At 33.9% G+C, this 24,079-nt stretch overlaps 2 protein-coding genes and 1 pseudogene across 8 annotated transcripts; all 3 read right to left on the bottom strand.

The window, feature by feature from the left end:
- Nucleotides 1-6,542, bottom strand: LOC112019389 (protein DEFECTIVE IN MERISTEM SILENCING 3-like; annotated as a pseudogene).
- Nucleotides 6,295-14,142, bottom strand: LOC112034585 (protein DEFECTIVE IN MERISTEM SILENCING 3). Of its 5 annotated transcripts, none has more exons than XM_065774989.1 (8): nt 14,053-14,142; nt 13,699-13,791; nt 12,062-12,169; nt 11,849-11,915; nt 10,066-10,151; nt 9,696-9,974; nt 9,489-9,614; nt 8,238-8,432 (listed from the first exon to the last, which is right to left on the bottom strand). In XM_065774989.1, the coding sequence occupies exons 2-6, from the start codon at nt 13,720-13,722 to the stop codon at nt 9,825-9,827; spliced, it is 435 nt and encodes a 144-aa protein (XP_065631061.1). In that variant the 5' UTR covers nt 13,723-13,791; nt 14,053-14,142; the 3' UTR covers nt 8,238-8,432; nt 9,489-9,614; nt 9,696-9,824. The 5 variants fall into 5 exon arrangements, with proteins under 5 accessions (XP_065631057.1, XP_065631058.1, XP_065631061.1 ...); XM_065774987.1 differs by lacking the exon at nt 14,053-14,142 and adding an exon at nt 13,907-14,021; XM_065774988.1 differs by lacking the exons at nt 8,238-8,432; nt 14,053-14,142 and adding exons at nt 9,260-9,370; nt 13,907-14,021.
- Nucleotides 13,793-18,752, bottom strand: LOC112034624 (kinesin-like protein KIN-14H). 3 transcript variants are annotated; one of them, XM_024067441.2, is made up of 9 exons: nt 18,677-18,752; nt 18,463-18,602; nt 17,923-18,032; nt 17,064-17,225; nt 16,837-16,982; nt 15,280-15,361; nt 14,753-14,875; nt 14,530-14,637; nt 13,793-14,358 (listed from the first exon to the last, which is right to left on the bottom strand). In XM_024067441.2, the coding sequence occupies exons 2-9, from the start codon at nt 18,548-18,550 to the stop codon at nt 14,221-14,223; spliced, it is 957 nt and encodes a 318-aa protein (XP_023923209.2). In that variant the 5' UTR covers nt 18,551-18,602; nt 18,677-18,752; the 3' UTR covers nt 13,793-14,220. The 3 variants fall into 3 exon arrangements, 2 of the variants coding, with proteins under 2 accessions (XP_023923209.2, XP_065631056.1); XM_065774984.1 differs by lacking the exon at nt 18,677-18,752 and having other exon boundaries at nt 18,463-18,656; XR_010629595.1 differs by lacking the exon at nt 18,677-18,752 and having other exon boundaries at nt 14,344-14,358; nt 14,530-14,603; nt 18,463-18,656.
- Nucleotides 18,753-24,079: the final 5,327 nt, after the last annotated feature.

The following is a 24,079-nucleotide window of genomic DNA, read 5'->3' as shown; positions in this document are numbered from 1 at the left end:
CCGCTTTTGCGGCTTCAGAATTTGAAGGGAAAAAATCCTGTCACTGGACCCAAAACCTATGCCTTTCCCTCACCACCACCTTTTTCTTGCATCCACATCTGGAAACGAAGCATGGATCTCAGCCATAGCTCATGCTGACAAGCAGACTGTAATGGCTTCTCCATTCCCTCCAACTGTACTAATTTTAGGCTTGGTTTGTTCAACATGCGCATCATCTTGGGGTCACTGGTGCTGCCTGCAAAGTTGCATTTATAAAATTTATAAGTCATCCACAAAAGTAGAATATATGAGACAATTAGAGAGAGGATCAAGAGAAAGGGATAACAACAAAATGCTTTGCATTTCTGGCTTTTCCAAACGTGGGGTCATCACAAGGCTTGGAAAACAAATAAGATTTGATCCTAGAGAGTAAATCCAACATATACATTATCAACATTGTTGAAATATTGCTGCTTTCACAGATGGGTTCACATACTTTGGCAGTCATAACAGCATCATTATCATTGATCAAAACTATCGCTGATCATTGAGTCTCCAACACAGCACTTAATTGACACCATAATTTAAAAGAGGATGAAAGCTCCAAGAGGACATAAGAATTTATCTTTTTCAATCAAATATTTTCTGGTCATGCACAAAACAGAGGGAATTTCAATACATTGTTCACAAAGATCAAGTTAATTGCCAACCCCCTCACCCAAAAAACAAGTAAATAGCATACAACATCCATCAATTTAAAAGTTTAATTTCTACTTCATGTCTACTAATTAAACTTACAAAAGTTGCTTCCATAAGCAAACCACAAATTGCTGTTAGTTAGGGATCAGTTCAAGGCATTACCTGAGTTGCGTATGATGAGCTTTCAGCAAGGAACTTCAGAAACTCTTGCTTCTTTCTATCAAAATTGAACTTTGCATGATTCAATAATGCTTGTTCTCTTTGAATATCATCCTGCATTTTTTCTTTTTTCCATCTCACCTCCTTGACCTGCCTCTCAGCCTCAATGTCTTTTTCAGGTAGGGTTCATGTCACCAAGGGTTTTGGGAATTTCACATCTACATCTTCCCTAACATCATCAAGAGGTTCCAAAACTAAGATGAAGCAACAATTAAAATTCCAATTCTATTAAACAATGAAACTGAAATCCACAAGGTTCAATTTTTTTTTTTTTTTTGGGATAGCTACAGGGTCCAAATTAATATCTTCCAATGTAGGCATCAGTTTTCTTTTTTTAAAAAAAAAATAAGTAAAACTACTGCAGGCATCTTACTATGTAAAAACACAAGATTAAGTTTTGAAGAAGAGAAAAGAAGTTAACAAAATATGTATATGGAAATAATGTGAAATTCATTTGTGATAGCAGAGCTTCTTACCGATCCCCTAGGGAAAACACACTGGTACTCCTAATCATCCCTCCATCCAAAGAAACGGCTCCATCACTTATACAAGGAAGAGCAGTTACCATGTCTTGCCTTGTTCTATATACTTGAAGATGAAAGAAGAGATTATAAAATAGGGATCCTCACCACAAGGTTCAATTTTTTTTTTTTTTTTGGGATAGCTACAGGGTCCAAATTAATATCTTCCAATGTAGGCATCAGTTTTCTTTTTTTAAAAAAAAAATAAGTAAAACTACTGCAGGCATCTTACTATGTAAAAACACAAGATTAAGTTTTGAAGAAGAGAAAAGAAGTTAACAAAATATGTATATGGAAATAATGTGAAATTCATTTGTGATAGCAGAGCTTCTTACCGATCCCCTAGGGAAAACACACTGGTACTCCTAATCATCCCTCCATCCAAAGAAACGGCTCCATCACTTATACAAGGAAGAGCAGTTACCATGTCTTGCCTTGTTCTATATACTTGAAGATGAAAGAAGAGATTATAAAATAGGGATCCTCGCCGTGGAGGGGATAAAGACTATCTATGTCCTTCACAATTTTTAATATTACTACTTGTTCCTTATAATTTTTAATTTTTCTAATTCTTTTAACATACATACATACATATATACACCTCTGAAGGAGAACGCTTTTGTTTTTTGAGATACGACTACTTGATTTAAAAAGTCAAGCTTTGAAATGTAAAAGATTATGGAAATTGTGTGTTTGTGAAAACATAAATTTACCAAGTGTCTTTAATTTTCCAGCTGTGGATATGTTTCCTTTTTATGCAACTTAAATTTGTGGGAAATTTGTGAGTGTTAAACATAATATGAGAATATCAGTATCGCTTGCCTTTGCAATTTATAGCCTTTAGTTATTTGGATTAATCAAAATCGTATGGGTTTGTGGTTTGATTGTCTGTAAAAGGTTGGCAGATCAAATCTGTGCCTGGATTTGCTTTGAATGTCGGCAAAATGATTTAGGGAGCAGCATGTGTGGGTACTGGGTACCTCCTTCATTTTTCCCTTTTTGCATCAATTTTCGGGGCATTCAAACCGATCACAGATACAAACTTTCCTTCATTTTCAGCAACCAGACGAAAAAAAGGAACAAAACACAGAAAAAGAAAAAAGATCATGAGAAAAGATGACCCAAATCAATTGTCAATTAATGAAATTAATGCATTACAAACAGAACAATCAAATTGAGGGGAAAAAAAATTCTTTTCGTCTTCCTCTTCTTGTTCTTCGTTGACGTCAACGCTTGTGCTGCTTCGTCTTCTTTTTCTAAACTCTGCTCTTCCCATTTTGTTACTTCTAGATCTTTTCTTCCTGAAATGTCTTGGTGACAAAATCACAATTCACGAAGCTTAAAAGATAAGTTTAACACACTCTCTGGTAAACTTAACCATAGTTTAGACAGAATTCTTTGTTAACTTCATAGTAGCATTAGTCAACAGTAACACCAAACAAAGACAGCATATGAGACTCATGCATTATATTTTCAAGACAAATGACGAGAAATCTGCCGTCTATATTCCTTCCAATAGTAACACCAAGTGCGTGAAGACCAGAACTTTTATTTATGCAGCCTTACTTGTCATATGTTTCTAGGGCTTTAACACCTTCATAAGTCTTACAGACAATGGCCAGCATGGTCTCCAACCCTAAGTACTCTGAAAAAAGCCCTCATTGCAAATAAATAAAAGGACGATTATATTAAGCATAGCATAGGATTGTTAATAGTCATTAGTCACAATGTCCCTCAGCCAAAATATCCCATCCCCAGCCTGGTAAGCAAACAGGCCCACTCATTCATTTGAACCTCCTAATTAATGAGCCATTTTAGCAATATTTTATAGCACCTAAATTCATTCTAATCCATTCTAAAGTACGCACACTAAACCCCAACAAGAAAGCTTTGATGATGAAGCTACTAAAATGTCGTAGTCTATTTTTATCCAAAAGAGAACCATAAATGATCAAATATAGTTGATGACAAGACCATAACTTATGCAGAACACCATAAATTGAGAGCAAATAAAGTGCAAAGTCAATCAAACCTGCTAAGATTATCATCATCCACTTTACCAAGTGTAGCAACAATACCCAGCACATCCTTGGTCAATTGAAGACGGGAAACCTTAGGACCATGTCGAGCTTTCAATTGACACAAAATACCAGCAGCAGATTTTTCATGCTGTAGAATAAATTCAGTTGTTTGGTCCTCAGTCTGAAGTTGGGTATGGTTCTCAATTTCAATCTTTGGAGTGCTCGAACCATGATGCTTGCCCAAGGTAACAGAGATGAAACTTGTAAGTTAATACAAATATGGAATCAAAGAGTCAAAGTCTTAGACATTTGAAAATTCGAACTTAAGTCCTTGCCTACCCGAACAACATGGACCTGATGTCAAACACTTTTATACACTTCATCTTTTAGTTTATAATTTCCATAAAATTCTCAGGTAACCATAAATGATGATGTTAAGAATGAGGAGAGATGGTTGCTTGGGTATCTTCTTTGATAACCAAAACTTACACAATTGAGATCTTCTTTATCTAATGATTTAGGGCGCAATTTTTAACCAAGAGCAAGAAATCTTATAACATGATAGTTATAACTGTATCCTTAAGAAGCTGGATCTTGTATATGGCTTTAGAAATTAGTCATGTGCTCAATTTATCTGTATTTCATTCACTTGCTAAGATGGGCTTGCTTAACATTAGTGACATTATTAAAATAAATAAAAATAAAAAATAAAGAAAAAGATTATAACTTGCAAATCAAGAATACAGTCATCTAATTTGATATTTTGAGCATTCAGAAATTTTATATTGTCCTCATGCCCTTTGAATTTCATCCCTAACATTTGTAGATCATCTTGAAGTCTCTGCACAGATGAAGTTATTGCGAAGTTAGTTTAGTTAGTTATAGACATTGCCCTTGATATACAGTAAATGTAATAAGAAATGACATATCCATGAATATTTTAAATAGGTAAATTAGTTTGACACATTGCTACTCAATATACAGTAAACCCTATTAAGAAATGACATATCATGAACATTTAAAATGGATAAATACACAACTCGCACACCTGCACAAATTGTACCCATGACCTCACCCCCCTTACTTATAGGGGAAGGAGATGCCATTTGGTCCAGTTGTCACTGGCAAGATATAGAGTTATAGACCATGAAATAAGAAACAAATATAAAATTTTGCATATTTGTTATACAACACCTTAACAAGAGCCATAGAACAAAAGATTTATATTTCCATTAACAGATGCAATCAACTAATATGTCAAAGCAGCTCTGAACTTTAATAATCTTCACAACCTTAAAATAGTATATGATAGTCTAGCATGTGCAAATCCTCCAATTTGCTTTTCATCCCTTACAACTATACTTTTCTCAGTCTGATCAACTTGCATCAATGCTGATGAATCTTTGATAGTTTGAACTAGAAGCTACATAGAGAGAAAGATCATCAAGTAGTTAAAAAATAGTATTTTAAAGCAAAACACTAAAGACAAAAACTACCCAAATTTTCCTTCAAGGTCAAAATGCTTATGACAGTGACATTACAAACCAAACCTTCAATTTTCACTTAATATTTCAACAGAGCTTACTTTATGAGCATTTCACAAATACCCAGAACAAAATTTTAGCAGGGTAAATCCTAGCCCAAAGAGTTTTTTCAGAGTGCTAGTGCTTGGACTTGAACTAGGGAGTTCCTATTCAAATCCAAGACAACCATTTTGAAACCGAGTGCCCAACCCCACTGGGTTAACTCAGAGGTTTGATATATTAAACAATAGGATATATTACTCATTTAACATAAATGAAATGAAAGGACGACATAGGTTGAAATTCTCTCAAAAAAAAAAATGAAGGTTAAAATTATACGTCAACATAAGAAAAATATAACAATAATAGTAATTAAATGAGAAAACATTATTTTTCATCATAAATGACAAGTGCAACAAAGATCTCTAATTCATAACCACAAAAATTATAATTGTTGTTTATTCTAAAAAAAAAAATGCAAACATAATATCTCTATTTCTAATTACCATATGCCTAAAAAAAAAAAAAAAAAAAGAGGTTTGTTGGATATACTACTAATAATAAGAAGAAGAAAAAATGATGCATTAATCCTCGATTTAATTATAGTATAATTATTTCAAAATTTAAGAGAGGCCATTGGTTAAATTTAATATATAATTTTTTTATTAAAAAAATATTGGAAGAGAAGGAGGAGAATTTCAAAAGTCGGGACCTTGAACCATGGCACTCCTTCCCTCTATCTATTTTACCTTTTTTTTTTTTTTTTTTGCATCAAATCCTGGGAAAAAAAAAATTGCTTTAAGACCCTTGAACTTTTATGCATTAGCAGTAAAATCCTTTCCTTTCTTCTTCTTCTTCTTTTTTTTTTTGGGGGGGGGGGTTGGGGTTGGGGTATAATGATTTGGTGAAAAATAAAAAAGTTGAAATAGACGGAAATGGACATGAGGGGATTTATGAACTATAGAGCCAAAGTTTATGGACTGAATTGGCAAAGAAAAAAAAGTCATGCAATCTTACTGCAACATAAAAGTTCAGAGGATCTTAATGCATTTTACCTAAATAAATAATATTTGTTAATCACAAATTCACAGTCATAATCATCAAAGATGCAACCAAAGTGAGAAACCAGTGTAATAAGTATAGATGTAATTATGTAAATTAATACCAGACCATAAATAAAGTGCTACGCATTGAATTCTAACCCTAACTTAAGAGGTCTTCTTCAAACATTGAATATAAAAGTAAATGGACTGCTATGTTGATCCTATGAATTTTGGAGCTGTGCTAGCAGTAAAATTCTCAGGGTTCTGGTAGTCTTCCAAAAGTGACATCTACAAATATAAAATTTCCTTTTAAGCAAAAACCTGTTCTATGGATATTTACAAGCATTATAGAGATTTACTGCACTACAAAAGTAACTAGGACAATGTACATCAGCAAGGTGAGTTATCTGACTTGCTCTTGGTATTATATTCCAGATGGGAGTCTTTTAAGACAGGTTCCATATTATCCATGAACTTGTCGAACTTTTCTTTCTTCTTCTTGAACTTCTTCAAACATTTTTCTTGGGATTTAGTCATCTTCCCAATAGAACTGGTGATCAATTCCAACTCCTTTTTTTCTTCAATTAACTTCATGACCTCCACATTTCCTGCCGAGGACTCACTGTCACTGTCTGGTGTCACAACTGGAAACATATACGAGGATCCCTGAAGAGGAAAAATAAAAAATCTTGGTCACATATTATCAATATGCCTGTAGGCTGAATAAGTACTTATAGTAATCTCGCACATTCCTTGGGTGTCCATATGTCCTAAATGTTTTTTAGATAATTGATCTCCAACAACATGAGAACATTCCCAGTAAAGAAAGCATTCAACATTGCAATGGGAAATACAGGTGAGTTGTGACATGATATATTGTACAAAGCTTCCTATTAAGTTGGAACCTACTAAGAAAGTACACGTGTTTCATTGTACTATTCTTCTTTGTCTCGACCTTTGTATCTGAAACTCTTTAAATACGATTCTATACCAGCTTGTATGTGAGATCAACTGGAATCAATATACCAGCTTGGAACTTCCCACATCAAATCAAGGAAATCTGTTCTTTTTTGAGGTATGGGGCTCCCAAAAATAAAATCATGACTAAAATCATGTCAAGCAAAAAAAGAATAAGAAAAAGAAAAAATTGTTTCACACATGCAAAGCCTATTTGCACATGTGATCTCACAGCGAGAGAGAGAGAGAGAGAGATCATGTGAAGCAAAAAAAGAAAAAGAAAAAAAAATTGAGTCACACATGAACATGTTCCTACATGCACGGGCAATCTCACAGAGAGAGAGAGAGAGAGAGAGAGAGAGACCCATATCCAAGAGAAATAACTCCTTTCTCTCTTAAAATGCCACCATCCAGAGATACAGCACCATACTTTATACAACGACGGGCTTCTAACATGCATTCCCTGGTTTCATATACTTGAACCTCTCCTAGAAGACGATACAGTACTGTCTCCCGAAGACCATGGCCTGCAGCAGTTCTTGTGTGTAAATGATCAATGTCTAAGTCAATCATATTAACCGCATACCCAATGAAACCTCTTGGCACATTCCCCCTAGGCAAGGTAGGATACAGCGAGGCCAGCTTCCTCTGAGGGTCACTACCTTCGTACTTCCCAGAATAAGGCCTGCCAAAAAGTTCATTAATTCATATAACATTACAGATTTTATCCTTGATGCTAACATTTCAACTTCAAACCCACATATTTATCTTTTCTTGGGAAAGGGGAAGAAAAATAAACTCGCAATTATGAGGGAGGATCATTTTTATAACAATAACTCCAAAATATGTGAATCACAATCATCACAAAAGAATACCCTAAATCTTCAAGGCACATAACAAGAAATTGACTGTTAATAGAATTTCCATGCGCAGCTGCTGCTGCATGAAGGGCTTGCCCACAATCCACTTCTCCATTTTCTTCATAATTCTCAAGAGCAGTTGCAGTCACAAAGGATCTACAGACAACAGCAAGCATCTGATCTTCACCCAAGTACTCGCTAAAATCCTGCAGAGAGACGAATCCAGAGACAGCATAAATGGAATAAGATATAGAGGATTGAAGTAACTCTTTTATTGAAGAAGAGAGTTAAAAATTGTTAATTACAGATTCTCCCAAAAGCTTAACCTATTGGGAAATGATATATTTAATCATTTAACTGCATACTTCTAACAAAAAAATAAATAAATAAATAAATAAATCAAAGGGGAAACAACCTGCTAACTTGTTGGTGCGAACTGTACCCAGAAGTGCAACCAGGCCAACTATATCTCCCAAGAAATAATTTGGTTGCTCCTGGAAGGAGAATTCTCTTGAAAGACTGCAGAGGACAGCCACCACAGAGTGATTCATGCTTTATATCCAATTCATCAGTTCCTCTTTTGTGGGAAAGTAGTTTGGATTGACAGATGCTGGAAATGAGTCATAATTAGGAAAACATGCTTATGCATAGCAAAATTACAAACATATATTTAGGATAAATCACCAAGCAACATCAAATGCTACACTCATAAATAGCAGTGAATTTCGGACACCAAATTATCTTTCGTAACACATAGGCCAGCATAGGGCTCCAGAGCATAGGTCGCAGCCAATTAATGACTAGGCAATGTCCATGCAACCAAGTGCTATAGGTCTATCACCTACTCTGTCATTAGCTATGAAAATCCACACGGTAGGACATAAAATGTAGTTATAGTGAGGTGGACAACCAGGAAAAAAAAAAGTATCTCAACATGAGCGTTCAAATTTTAAAATGGGATGATCACATGCATCTTTCAATAAGATGCATTACCTCAGGTCATTATCAATAAAAACGAAAATATTAGACCTGGTTGGTTTGAACTGAATCATATTTTTTTTTTAATATTTTCTTTCACATTAGTGTGATTTTTAGCCAAAAAGTAAATGTTCTGCTAAATAATGGTAAACAGTACATCCTTGTTTCCTTTTGCAGTAGAACATATTTGTCTTAGAAAATAAGAATTCAACAGACACAATAGAACGATATATTTGCTATCAGCTTTAGAATTGTACATGCCTCCCTGACTTACGCAAATATACCATCAAAGAAATTGAATTGCTATATTGGGTTGCAAATAAGACATCTTCATCGCTGGACCTGGATTCACTAAGAAATGTTCCCTTTACATCTGATCGATACTTTTTCATTCACTTATCCAACCCTATATGCCTATTTTATGAGCAAAATAATAACAAGTGCTAGTAATTCAAAACCTTGCAATTGAAACAAATCTTGCTCGACTTCTCCTTCCTTTTAGTATGTGTATTCAATTCTTCTCCAGATTCCCAATGCGATAACCAATTTAAATTATTTTTTCCTCAAGTCCTTGCATAGAGAAGCCATCAAGGCAGGAACTCAATTAATGACAGTAGAAAACAATTTAAAGGAACACCAATGCATTTTTATCTGAAAATATGAAAAAAGCTGAGGTTAATGGCTGTACCTTCTCATTATTTCATCAGGACACCATCAATTTTTCTACTTGCTTTAGGGAAGATGAGTCCTGAAGGAGCAAGACATTTCCGTCTATAGATGGAGACTGAATATCATCATACTCCACTTTTGGAGCCTGCAGAAGAACCTGCTCATAAAGCTTACAATCATCAATATAGAACTCCTAATCAAATCATAGTTCACTGCAGTGTGTCACCTGAATACTCAAATTGAGCTCTGGGAGACAAGAATGAGAAGCTTCAAAGGAAAATATCCCATTCTTTTGAGGGAGGGAATAGCAGGAACAGTGCAGCGCCCATGTTTGAAAGTGTACCAAATAGATTCCTCAGTATTGAATGACAGACTTTATAGTGAGAGTGTGAGATTGCCCATACTTATCTTCATCATGAATAGTCTCATCAACATCACTCTCAGAGTTGACAATATCAAAAATGATATTTTCCAGTTCAGTACCAGCAGTACAAAACTCAGGTACCTAAAATTACACACATCATGAATTTGAAAGAATAATTCATGGTAGATACAATATTTTAAAACCTAAAATACCGAAGCAAGTAATTACTAACCCTTGATGCAATCCTCAGCTCCCTATTTTCAATTTGAAGCTCTTGCTTGAAAACAACTTCATGGCCAGATAAAACAGAAAGTGAAGCTGCAAGGCAAGGTTGATAGAATGAATTAAACCATAATTCACTCACAATATGGTTGTTAATGAATACTATCTAGAAAATGGTATTTAGAAAAAGGAGGTAAGAAATTGTTACAGCCCTCAGCTTCCATATTCCACTTATATAGGAGAGTTAAATACACAAGGATAAGGGATATTCTGAAAATGATCAGTTCGTGGGGACACCTCACCATGGAAATATTCCAAACTCCGAAGAGTACAATACAATAGTACCACTTACACAATAGTAGCTCTATAACAGTTGCCCAAGCCGGAGCAAATATGTCACATTAGCCCATCTTGGAACAAATAGACTCTAAGAAACCTTTACATAATGACTAAATTCACATTTACTTTTAGAAAACTATGAAGTAGTCATTAAACTATATTACTCAAGCACTCTTCCTCACATGCGGACCCAAACCTTAATAAATAAGGTCCAAAATGAGGAATATTTAAATTCTTAAATGGGAGGTAGAGTGGAGATAGGGTTCAAATTCAGGACTACCTGCTTTGAGACCATGATAAAGTACCTCTTGTTTCAAAAGAATAAGTTCTAAGAAATTGTAAAATTAATCAACAGAAACAACCAATCATTAGTTCCAAATTTTTTGGGGTTGGCTAAGAAACGATGAATTCAATCATTTAACCAAAAGCAACAAATTGTAGGTTTGTGTCCAGCAATTAGCATCTCCAATAAATTGGGTAAGGCCACCTACCATTATCTCTTCTAGACCCTGCAAAAGTGGAAGCTTTGTGCACTAGGTATGATTTTTTTTTTTTTTTTTTTTTTTTATTATAAAAAACTATACTATTCTAAGACACATGGAACAAGAAGTCTTGAAAAACATCAAGGAGTTGTCTATTTTTGCACTCAACAACACCATTTTGTTGTGGCGTGTGAGCATAAATGGTTTGATGTACAATGCCTTTGTCATATAGATAAGAAGCAAAGGATGTCTTTTTGAACACACTATAAGTATTATTTTGCGCTAAAGATACTGATATAAAAAAATATAAAATAAAAATCTTCTTTGCTAAAAAATTTCCATTTGCTACTACAATAGAATCTGCAATTAATACCAAAGCCTCAAAAGCCCCCATTTTATCGATTCCCTATCTCCTTAAACAACCAACAACTATCTACCATCTTTAATTACCAAAGAAAACCCTGTACAGTTAAAGCTTAGTCACATCTTATGAAAATAAACAAGATTCTTATAAAAATTCATATCCCCACTAACAAAAAATGGCATTTCATATTTTAGAAAGAATTATCATGCTATTTCAAATATATAAAATTTTAAAATAGAAAGAATACCACTTATTCCATCCAAGCCTAGAGGACATGGACTTAAGTCACTTTTATACAGACCTAGGGGAGGGGAAGTGCCACTTCCTCCATAGTTTTTGTGGGAGTGTCATTTCATGAAACCTCAAGGGAGGTCGGTATAATTTACCCTTATTGGGGGGATAAGAAAAGAAATATGCCCACTGTGGCACAATGAACCATGATTCAGGTGTCAAATTTTCTTGGTCATTATAAAAGGCCTTAGTTAAATTCATCTGGTATAGGGTATTTTTTTTTGTACAAGGCAACTCATATTTTAATGGTCATCTCCTAAACAAGTTTCACAAGATCAGTACAACAAAAGAGAAAGCTGACGAAGAAAGGATCATACCTTTACTTCCAAATCCTGCTATCACTTTCAAGAGGCCACCAAGGTCAATGCATCCATTATCATCAACCTACATAGAAAAATTCTCTAGTTATAGTGAAATACCATAAGACACCATTAAGCTTAACTTTCAACTCCTTGAGCCTTAATCCCAATTATTTACTTAATATGCTCAGGATGTCAAATAACATGCCAGAAAAATAAAAGCAACCTCACCTTCCGCTTGCGACCTATTTGATCTGTTTGATCTAGCATATGAAATCCGTCCACATCCAACTGAACTTCCAAGCCTTTTGACACGTGATTACCATATGCATCAAACATCTGTAGGAACACACATTGACTAAAAGAGTTAGAAAGTAAGACCAAAAATGGAGATAGTGCAGGTTACATGCTCTCATTGTCTACCAAACAGGATCATGATCTACTGTTTCAAGGTTGAACAACAAATCTTGTATTGAACTCTATGCAGTAAATTCATTCTATGTGCAAAAAAGAAAATGGGGCTAGCCGGCTAGCCAGCATCTCCAATTAATGCCTGCTAGCATGTTACTCCAACTAACGGAGAAAAGTGTTCATGTAGTTTATACCAATTAGTTAGGGTTATGCTTAAATAAGTTGAGTATGCTAGCATAAATATCCAATATTGTTTATGACATCCAATTGAATAATATCTGAAGGCAGAAAAAAATAAGCCTGGCAGTATGCCAAAGAAAATACCAATTATGAAGGCTTAATGCAAGCCATAACACATTGATGTAATTTTTATGCCCAAAGTTATCAAATCATGTACCTTATCATGTATCATGTATCTTTTCATAAGCTTATTACATTTTTTATATGGAAAAAAAAAAATAAAAACAAAATAAAAACTAGAACCAAACAAGGTAAACTACAAGACAGAGATATTCCATACCATGTCTGCCATGTAGAGGGTGCAGTGAAGTTACAAACTTCCAAATTTGGCAAAATCTAAAATTCAATGGAAATGAAAATAGTGCACATGTGCTGTTCTGGCAAACTTATTAAATTTGTATGTAAAAACACCAGCGGTAGAAAAGTTGGTAGAGAGAAATAGGGGCTGGATTATATCCAAAACACTTAAAATTTCAAGTGTAGTAGGAAGCGATGGCCTCTAAAGCTTTTGCTCTATGCATGCAGTTCCTCAACAAAAATTTTCATTAAGGAAACTGCTATACGTCTGAAAAGCATTCATGGCATGCATAGAGAAGCGTAGTAGACATTGATAACGGATTTTCAAGCAGCGTAAACTCTTCAAAGTTCTGTGATAAATACCTCATTGATTACATAAATTTGTTGTTGAAAAAAAAAAAAGGAAATTGAAACAAATAGGGGTATGTATGCAGTTCTAACAAATCGATAAATGATAACCTCAAAAAAATTGCATATAGATACATACACATTACACACAGTATGAGTGTGTCATTGTCATATAAGAGGCTTCAAGAGAGTTTTAAAATGTGTGAGTTGGACTAAAGTTATTCAAAATTAAGACTTATTTTCTGGTTAATATTGGAGATATTAACGTTTTGTTGTTCTTGGAGAAAACCAATAGAAACACTACTTTTTATACATCACCAACACAAGGAACTGGCCAATCTAGCCAGCCTTTTTTTTGGGGGGGGGATTTTTTTTGTGGGGGGGGGGGTAAGTACCAATCCAGCGAGCCTCATACTGATACGAGATAGAAGACATGAAGTTTTTAAATTACATTTTTAATTTAAAAATACAACAATTCCCATTCAGGCAGATAGCTGAACATGTCTTGGAATTGTCACAGAAACATGTCATACAAGAGTGATTGTGAAAATGATAACACTTCCTCAATATACCTCTAATAGGAGCTGCTTAACCATGCAGCCTGGAAACAGTGTTTTCTGACATTGGTGGCTGGGCCTTGACAAGCTGTAAAGATCCAGGACTAACTGATACAAATAAAAACAGAATATGTAATAAGAATGATAAATGTAGCAAAAGAACAAAAAATTTACATCTCCCAACACCACATTAGAATGGGGCTATCTCAATGGACCATTATACCTCATCAAAGTTGCTTTATAACTTAGCCTGATATTGTCTAACTCATTGCAATCAATTCACTAGTCCTTATATACAATTGGTTTCTCAAGACCTCTCACCAGCTAACTAACTAATTCAGTAACTAAACAACTAATCTCAATAACTACCCTAACTGACTCCAGCTCAGCATTCGCACAGCTTCAGCACTGCACCTCCTCAGCACTTGCACACCTTGGAAGCACTTGCACTTGCACACCTCTGCAACACTTGCACTCAACACCGCACAGCACCTATCAAAGGGACCCTACTTGCTGGTGAATATTTGACAAATAAGCTCAGGCCACATTTGAAATTTTCAACCGTTGCCCGCTAACTTCATTAGCAAAATTCAGTGTAAGCTTTGATTTTATAATAGAAGAAGCGGAGGAGGAGACGTTTGCTAACATCACGATCTTTGACCCTTCAAGGTAATACTGTATGCATAAATAGGAAAAGCATCAACTACATAGAAACTAATACTTTCATTTAAATGTTAGAGAAGTCAAGGCCCTTTTGTAGTGGTACTTTGGGTTAAGTGTGTGTGTGTGTGTGTTTAACGGTTAGTTTTTTTCTCAAAAAAAATGTTAGAGAAGCAATAGCTGTACCTGCAAATATTTAAATAGCCGCTGCTTATAGAAAAATCGTGCACCAGCAGGCTTTGCCACCAAGCCTCTCAACACTGGACGCAAATCGAAAAGGGAACCCTTGATAAACTAAATGCAACAAATAATCCAAAAAGGGAACTTTTAATAAACTAAATGCAACAAATGAAAAAGAAGGATACTATTAACAAATTGAACTGAATGGTTAATGAAATTCGATAGAGACCTTAGATTCTTCATAGGAATCAACATTAGGATTGTCCAGTTGTGAATGGTAAGTGTTGTCCATTGGCTCACTCCCAGCCAGATCAATAAAGTGTAACACTCCCTCAGATGTAAGCATGGGATCCTAAAAAAGCAAGAAAATATGTCAACATATAAAATTGGCAAAAGAGAGAAAATAACACAAATAAAACAATACAAGAAAACTGTTGTGAAACGGGATAATTTACTCAATGTAAAAGATTTAGTCAATTCAAGATGACCAATCTCCTGTACTTGAGAGTGGAAATAGACATTTTTGGTTAGTTTTCTACTTCCTTCTCATTAATGCATTTAACGTATATAAATAGCCAAGGATGAGATAACTACATCAACAAATCCTAAGACATAGGAACTAATCTTATCCTAAAACATAGGAATTAATTTGAATACAAATAAACGCAATACTAAACTATCTAGGAAGCCTTATTCTATCACTAAACTAAATTCAAATAATTTATCTAGCACCTAGAGATCATAACAAAAACATACCTCATTTTTACCATGTATGTACACTGTAAAAAAGAAGTGACTCCTTGATGCCGCATCATTCATCTTCATACTACGCTTAGACCTAAAGGCCAAAGAGCAACAACATTTTCGTATTAAAATTATTTGGATAAGTAATATGAGCATTAATACAGAAAATGTGTGCTATCTTCACTAAAAATATGATACAAATGGTATGGAAAATTCAATATAATAAGTTTGTAGATAAGTAACACACACCCAATTGGTCTTGAACCAACAACCTCATCTCCAACTTGTGCTTACAAGGGGAGGAGGTGTCATTTGTGTTAGAATATAGTTTATAAGATCAGCACGTCATCTTAAACATCAGAAAATTATACGGGAAAAATAAATATCAGCTTCTCACACATTTAATAATATTAAGTAATATTAATCATCACATTGCCACTTGAATTTTTTTTCAAAAGACACATGTCAGTCGTAAGAAAAACACAAATATGCAGACCTAAAGGCCCAAGAGCAACAACATTTTCGTATTAAAATTATTCAGATAAGTAATATGAGCATTAAGACAGAAAAAATGTGTGCTATCTTCACTAAAAATATGATACAAATGGTATGGAAAATTCAATATAATAAGTTTGTAGATAAGTAACAAACACCCAATTGGTCTTGAACCAACAACCTCATCTCCAACTTGTGCTTACAAGGGGAGGAGGTGTCATTTGTGTTAGAATATAGTTTATAAGATCAGCACGTCATCTTAAACATCAGAAAATTATACGGGAAAAATAAATATCAGCTTCTCACACATTTAATAATATTAAGTAATATTAATTCATCACATTGCCACTTGAATTTTTTTTCAAAAAACACATGTCAGTCATAAGAAAAACACAAATATGCAGCCACAACAAAAATTTAATCAAATACTCTTACAACCCAATTACCTTCTTGTTACGGCAGTTGATTGTAGCACATCATGTTCTTGGTCAATTTGCAAATCAATCAACCATTTAAGGTGTCATTTTTTTTTTTTTTTTGGATAGGTAAGAAAAAATATATTAAAAAACTGCTAGATGCAAAAAAAGCACCAGCAAAGCAAGTACAAAAGAGAAGTAAAAGCAAAGACATAAAAAACTTTAATTACAAAGAAAGAGAGCTAAGGAAAAGAGGAAGAGAGTCACTAGATGTGAGTCCCCAAGCCCTAGCCTAATCAAACAGAGAACCAGAAAAGAAAGCATGCATTTGGTCCTCATATCTATCAAAATCCTCAAATGTCCGCAAATTGCGTTCCTTCCAAATACACCACATCAAACACAACGGAACTAAGTTCCAAATGTAAGATGAATGCTTCCCCAACCAATTCCACCAACTAAAAAGAAAATCTGACACCGTATATGAGGAAACCCATGAAATCCCAAAAATCCTAAAGAGAAAGCACCACAGCCTATAAGCCTTTCCACAATGTAACAACAAATGATCCACTGTCTCACTACAGCAACGATACATTTGTTCCAAAAACTTAAGTTATTAAGATATGGAGAATTTAATCAAATACTCGTACAACCCAGTTACCTTCTTGCTATAGCCATCCGGAAATGTTGTAAAGCATCTTTTGAACACGAAACATCAACTTTTTTCAAAAGATTTGGAGTTTCAATTTTGTCCTCTTTTGATGACAAATCGAAGTATCCATGTCTGGATAGTTCAACCATTGAAACCTACACATATTTAGAAGAATTTGTTAAATGTTTTACTAGAAAATATAAGTAGATCAAATACAAAAATTTCAAACAGTTTACCTCCACTTTGTACGTCCAACCACTCTTTTTGTGGGATTGACTGGTGTCAAAAATCTGTTCTAATGAACGTGGTATAAGCCCCCTCTGCTCAAAGTCTTCTTCGCGGCCCACCATGGTATGCGTTTTACCAGACCCCGTCGGGCCATAAGCGAAGATGGAAACCTGCCAAAACATCAAACCAGCATTATATTAATGCAAGTTATATAAAAAAGGCTAAGCAAACCTCTCTGACAGCAGATTCGTAAGCACACAAAACTTAATGGAGGGTTCAAGACTGTTTCGCATTGAATCCAAAATGTTCGAAGTGGCAATGTCAGAAGGTGATTCAAGATTTCGTTTACACATTTATGAGAGAGGGAGATACTTCTTAAGATCGGTTTTCTTGCTCTTAGGAAGACATGGAGCAGGATGGTTGCAGGACTCGTTGGCTTTACCAGATTTACGAAACTGTGAGAAGGATTTTTTTAAGACATTCAGGGAGGGGGAAACTGCTTTCATCCTACAACTGAGAGAGGGAGATACTTCGTGCATTTTATTTTCAAATCTTGTTTTGCTTTGCTGTTTTTTCTTTGTTTTGAATACTCCTTGTATACACTTTTTGATTTAATAAGTTGCAATTACCTATCCAAAAATCACAAGAAAACACCACCAAGACCAATGCAACTTCAGCTTGAGACAAACCCGAGCACAATATAATCTATATCAATATTTAAAGTATTTGTTGATAAAAGGTAGTAATTGGATGAACCAAGTGACACAATAAGTTTATACTTGGCCAAAAAAATAGCAACACAAACACCTAAATAAATGGCAACAGTATGAAAGGTTTAAAAAGTCAACAACTGAAAACAAAATTTACCTTAGAGCCATCATGTGCAGTCTGCATCAGCGGGGATATTTCTTTGTAAATGTCTTCTTGAGAAGCATCCTCAGAAAATCTCTCATCAACTGTGAAATGATATACTTTTCCTGTTGACATTCAGTAGCATTACATTAGCATATTCAATAACAAATAAAAAATACTTTTAGATTATAAATACTAGCATTTCTTATACATATTCATGGATTTGATGAGGGACTCTGTATTAAGAAGTGTTTAGCAAAACACTTATACTTAATATTTGTAATCAATTTGAATTACTAAATTGATCTTCACGTTGACAATGGCAATACGAACAAAGAAAATGACATACAATAAGTTGTGTAAAGAAGCATTGATCAGAATTAATAGAAGTCCTACTTATCAAAAAAGAATTTATAGAAGTCCTATAAACTAATAGAAAAAGTAGCTGCAGAAAAAATTAATATAGATAAACAGACAAACGACTAAAATCAAAACATCAATTATAGGGGGGAAAAAGAACTAATCAAGCATATTTATATAGTATTAGATTTCTACCTTTAAGATGCAAGTCAACGCCCTGGCCACCAGCTTTGATTGCTTTAGAGAAGGTAATCAAATTTTTAACTCTTTTTTGCAGCCTCATCAGGGGGCAAAGGGCGCACTCGAACAAAAACACGAACTTTTCCTTTTAATTCCTACAAAAAAGAAAAATTAGTACAAGCGAAACCTCATTATAATGTTGGACATGGAAAGACGAAAACAAAATTACCATAATTAATTGCAGTTGTTCCTTCTTATATTTCTCCTGCTCCACCCTCTCAGCTTTTAAAAGCTATATAAAATAAATAAATAAATAAAAAAGAACATTAATGTGGGATTAGAAGTCAGGTGTTTTAACATCCAATCACAAAATAAATAATAAAAACACAAACAAACAAGAAAACAATATAGAAGAAACCAAAAATACAAAAGAAAATCAAAACAAAGTCCAAATATACATAAAGAAAAAAGTAATTGATAAACTACTTAATTAGGAAATGGTAAATTTAATCATACTTCTAATACCACCCCCCTAATAAGTTTGACCCAACACTACTCAAGTCCTACTTTGATACCATGATAAATTACTAATTGTCCCAAAAACTTATGCTATTAGGAAATTGTGAATTTAATTATTTAACTATAATTTTAACAATAAAAAATCATTCTCAAGAGTAAAACAAGAAACACTAAAAAAAAAAAGTAATACTTTTGGTTACAAAAAACAAAACAAAGCATCACAAACACATAAAAAACACAAAACAAAGTAATACTTTTGGTTACAAAAAATAAAACAAAGCATAATTTAAATAATTTAAAGTTCACCTTTTCCAAATACCCCTAATTAATCAATATACAAAATAATAACCCTAATTAATCAATATACAAAATAAAAATAATAATAGTTCAATCAATATCAACAGTATTAAATAATTTAAATTCAAAGAAAAAAGAATAATATTAAACCTATACTTTAACAATCCTAGCACAAACTCAAAATAAAAAGGCAATAATACAAGAGAATCATTCGTAGAAGTTCCCCTTTGGTTGATTTATAAGCAAACTCCAATGATGGAAAACTTGGTGAAATTAGAAAATTTGTAACTTTACGACCATCTCAAACGCATGATTTTTTTAATTACCAACAAAATTACCTCCAATGTCTGCTTCATTTAAAGAGTTTTCTCCTCTAGCTCCACTTTCTGCATCATGTGTGAAAAATGAACGTTAGTATAAGATTAACATTATCATGTGATATTTCAATATTGCAGGCTATTTTTGTCTCTCTTTTTTTTTTAATGTTTGTAAATCAGTATTACCTTTCTCTCTGCAAATATAGTCTGTTCCCGTATCAACTTACATTCTTCTTCTAATTCCTTTATCTGCAGATTTTGCATGCGCACACACACATATTTATCAAGATGTAAAATGAACAACTTTGACGTAACACACGCATATATAATACCAGACACTATCAACACCTTCATATACGGAAAAAAATTATATGCAAATTGGTTTTAAGGAAATTGTATGTAATGTGAAGACAACTTGAGATCTGGCATAGTTCTCTCTTATCTTCAAAGATTCTACTTTTTTCTTTTTTTTTTAATATGTACCATCTCCACAAATCTTCCACCCTTTTTCCCGTGACAGTTTCCCTTCCTTTTCAATCCTTTCTTTCCATGGCCAATACCCCAGTCACATCCCATTTCCTAACACAGCCCTCTCCTCCACAAACACCATCAAACAATGGGGAACAACTATCCATATCCAAATGTGACCTATATATCATGATGCAATAGCTAGTAAAGTGTAAACATGCTGATGTGTTTCAGGTTTTATAAGAAATGCTAAGCTTGTCAAATGCTACTTGTGCTTAAGAGCGAGATATTACCTCCAAATCCAGTGGCATGTGCTCCTCTTGCATCTGAATAGGTGTAAGCACGCAAACAAATATTTCTTTGATAAGTAATAAAGATTTATCCAAGTACACAAGGAGTATGCTACTTGTGCTTAAGAGCGAGATATTCATGTGTAGCACGTGCCGCTGCTCTTGCACTTGAGTAGGTTTAATGTGCTGCTCTCGCGTCTGAGTAGGTGTAAACATGCACACACATATTTCTTTGATAAGTAATAAAGATTTATTGACATAAAAAATAAAAAATAAAGACATCCAGGTAAGTACACCATACAAGTGTATACAATCAATTACAAAAATTACATATATCTAACTAAATCAAAAGTGAAAATAAAGATTGGTTTCTCACCCTTCTCAAGTATCTTTCTTGTCTCTCCTTTTTTTGTTCCTCTATTTTTATTTTTTCCTTCTCTTTTTCCATTTCCATCTTTTCCCACTTCTTTGCGTTCCTTTCATTGGTTCGCTGCTTCAGCTCAGACCAAGAAAGTCCAGGAATGGTGAACTCCTTCCCCTTTGCCCTCGACATGGTGCAAGAGACTGTAAAGACGTTGTTGAGAACAGTTAAATGGGGAAGATAATTGATTATTCATTAAAGTGGATTGGAAGTGGATATGTTGAATTGGAATATTAATACGAAATTTCGATGAATATAACGTGCGTTTGTGTGTGGGTGTGAAAGAGAGAGAAACAAAGGGGGACCCAAGGTCAAGCGTGCGAGGGACAATGGCGGTTTCTTGCACGTGCGATGGACTATTTGTTTGCATGCTGAGGAGGATGTGGTGTGGGGGCTTTTTTTTTTTTAACAAACACATACATGAGGGAGAGTAAAATGAGTTCTAACACAAAAGCACACCACAATTCCACTAAAAAACAACGGTAACTTTTAATGTGTCATTGGATTCCCCATGTGGGTGTTAGGTCATTTAGGAATTTGGTAATTACCCATGTATGAACATGGCAATTTCAATTTCACCCCCCTTGCACTTTTGGCATGTTGTTTATTGTTTATTGTTTATTGGTCCATTTGGGTATGATTTATTTATATTATTCATTAGTCCATTTGGGTATATTGAGTTTTATTATTATAGTATGAGATATTCGGCAAAAAAAAAAAAAAAAAAAAATTATAGTATAAGATGGCCACATGCTATCATTCTTCCACAACATGTGTGGTATATAACGAGATACCCCTCAATGAATTAGTTTGAGTTTGTATCCAATTTAGCCAAGTTTTAAAATTACATTTTTCATATACTAGAAAAAACAAACATGACCTGAAAGTGTCATGTAGAACATATATATGTTTAAATTAAGTAATCTGAATGTTATTTAATTGTAATTTCATGTAGTCAAAGACAACAATTGTCTCAAATACAACTACACTGAAAAATTTTGACACCCTAAATCAAATCACAAATAAAACCCTATCCCACAAACAATGAGCGAACATTTCGGAAAACCAAAGGTTTCAAAAATGGAAACAAAATTAGATTTTAAATATTCAATATAAAAAAAATATTAAAAAAAAAAAAGACACAAAACAAAAAAACAAAATGCAGAGTGGTTGTTGAGAACCCTAGATCTTTAGGAGTAGTAAGTAGAACTAATTTTTAAAATTTAAATGAAGATGATGAGCTTTCAAAACACAATGAGCGCAATTATGGGTTTACTATCAATGTTCTTTTTAAGTGTGAAATTGTTAAAATATCCTCACAAAATTGCATAATGACCAAAATACTTAAGAAAAATTTATTGGCTTCACACTATAGATCTCCTCTGTGCTTTTGCCCAGTTGCCTGTGTCTATCTCTTGTCTGCTCCAATTGTTCACTTTTTGTTCCCTTGTCTCTCTTAGCTGTTGCTTCGTTTTCATTGCAAGGATTAGTTGTCCTCATTGTTTTACTTGACTAGGAGCTAAAGAAGATTAATGGATGGCAGCGCTATAGGGATGAGTAAAAGGAAGACAAGCAAGTAGGCAAAAATTGTGGTAGGAGTCTAACCCTATGTTTGGTTGGTTGGATGGTTTTAGGGAGGATGGAAAAAAAAAAGTGAAAGATAGGAAAGAAAATGAGTGAGAAGGGTGTTTGGTTGAGAGGGAGAGGGGGAGAGAAAAGTGGTGGGGCCCACCTGTTTTCTCTTTGGGCCCACCACAATTCAAACTCTCCAAAATGGAGAGAAAATGAGGAAGAGTGAGTTGGACAAAATTGCCCTTCTCCATCCAATGGCCAACTTTTTGTCTTTTTCTACTTTTGTCTTTCTGTTGGTTTTTTTTTTTTTTGATAAAATTTTGCACAGTAGACGTTGGTTATTTTTGTTTGTTTTATCTTTTTTTTTTTAATATCCTTTTAGCATTTGCTTATTTTATAAATAAATAAATAAAATTAAAGAGTCCATACAAATTTTTTTTAATAATAAACGTGTTACTTTTTGTTTATATATTTGTAAGGACATAATGATAAATTTATATCAACTTTATTTTTCATCCCCTCATTTTTTATCTCAACTAAACAAAAAAGTTTTTCATCTCTCCACTTTTCCACCCCTCCAACCAAACACAAATGAAGGAAAACTAAATCTTTTCTATCCTCCCACTTTTCCATCCTCCCACAATTTTATATCCTTCCATTTTTCCATCCTCTCAACCAAACAGACCCTAAGGGATTGATTCTTTTGCAAAATAATAATAATAATAATAATAATAATAAAATACAATTAAATATAAAACATTAAAGTGGGTGTTCTTTTCTTTTCTTTTCTTTTCTTTATAAATTTTTTAATTTTTAAGAAAACTTTTTCTTATATTATAACAAGTCATTAACCTATAAAAAATTTATTCTGTTATTATATGTCTTACAAGTTACAAGATGAGAAAGGAGCCTTAACAACATAGTTATGCCCATTTTGGTGAATTACACCTGCCACATACATTTTACACCAATTTTATCCAAATGTTTAGTTTGTAGAAACCATACTTTTTCATAGTTTTACCAAACGGTTAAGTGTGATTTGATAAATAATGTTTTCAAGACGTGCGTTTTTAAAACGCTATTTTTAGAAAATACACTTTTTAAAACAGCTTATCCAAACAGATCGTTAAATAGAATCCAAAGGACTCGAGTTCATCTCAACAAAATTGAGTCCAAAAAACTCGAGTTCTGTGCCTATGTGGACAAAATGTCCACCTCAGTTGCTACCACGATGGGATAGTCAAGTTAATTATACTCGATTTATGACTCCAAAATTGAGTCTCTTACTCTCACGTTGTTAGATTGCTAAATAGTTTTGAAAACGTACTAACTAACGAAATTGTTTGAGTTTTAGTATTATTTTGAAAAAAATAATTTGCAAAAATAACATCGAGCCCGAAGAACCCAAAAATAACGACAAATAAGTTGCTATAACAAACCCATTTCCAAAAACTCTTCTCCTCCGACAATCACACAACAACCAGAGAGAAATAACAAAATCAACAAACCCAAGCAAACCCAGAGATCCACCTGGGGTTTTGCTCGAATCGAATCGAACCTAAGTTTTGTTGAAGTTGCTCGGTTTGGACCTAGGCTTTGCTAGAGTTGCTTAGATTGGATCGAACCTGTTCCGATTTTGTTGGAGTTGAGTTTTGTTGGAATTTGTTGAAGGTAAGAACTGAAGTTGAATTCTGAAATTTAAACGAAATCGAGTCCTAATTTTTATACGACAGAACTCGAGTCCAATA

Source organism: Quercus suber, unplaced genomic scaffold (genome assembly GCF_002906115.3).
Source record: "Quercus suber isolate HL8 unplaced genomic scaffold, Cork oak 2.0 scaffold_102, whole genome shotgun sequence".
NCBI lineage: Eukaryota > Viridiplantae > Streptophyta > Magnoliopsida > Fagales > Fagaceae > Quercus > Quercus suber.
This window is presented reverse-complemented; position numbering and strand designations above follow the sequence as displayed.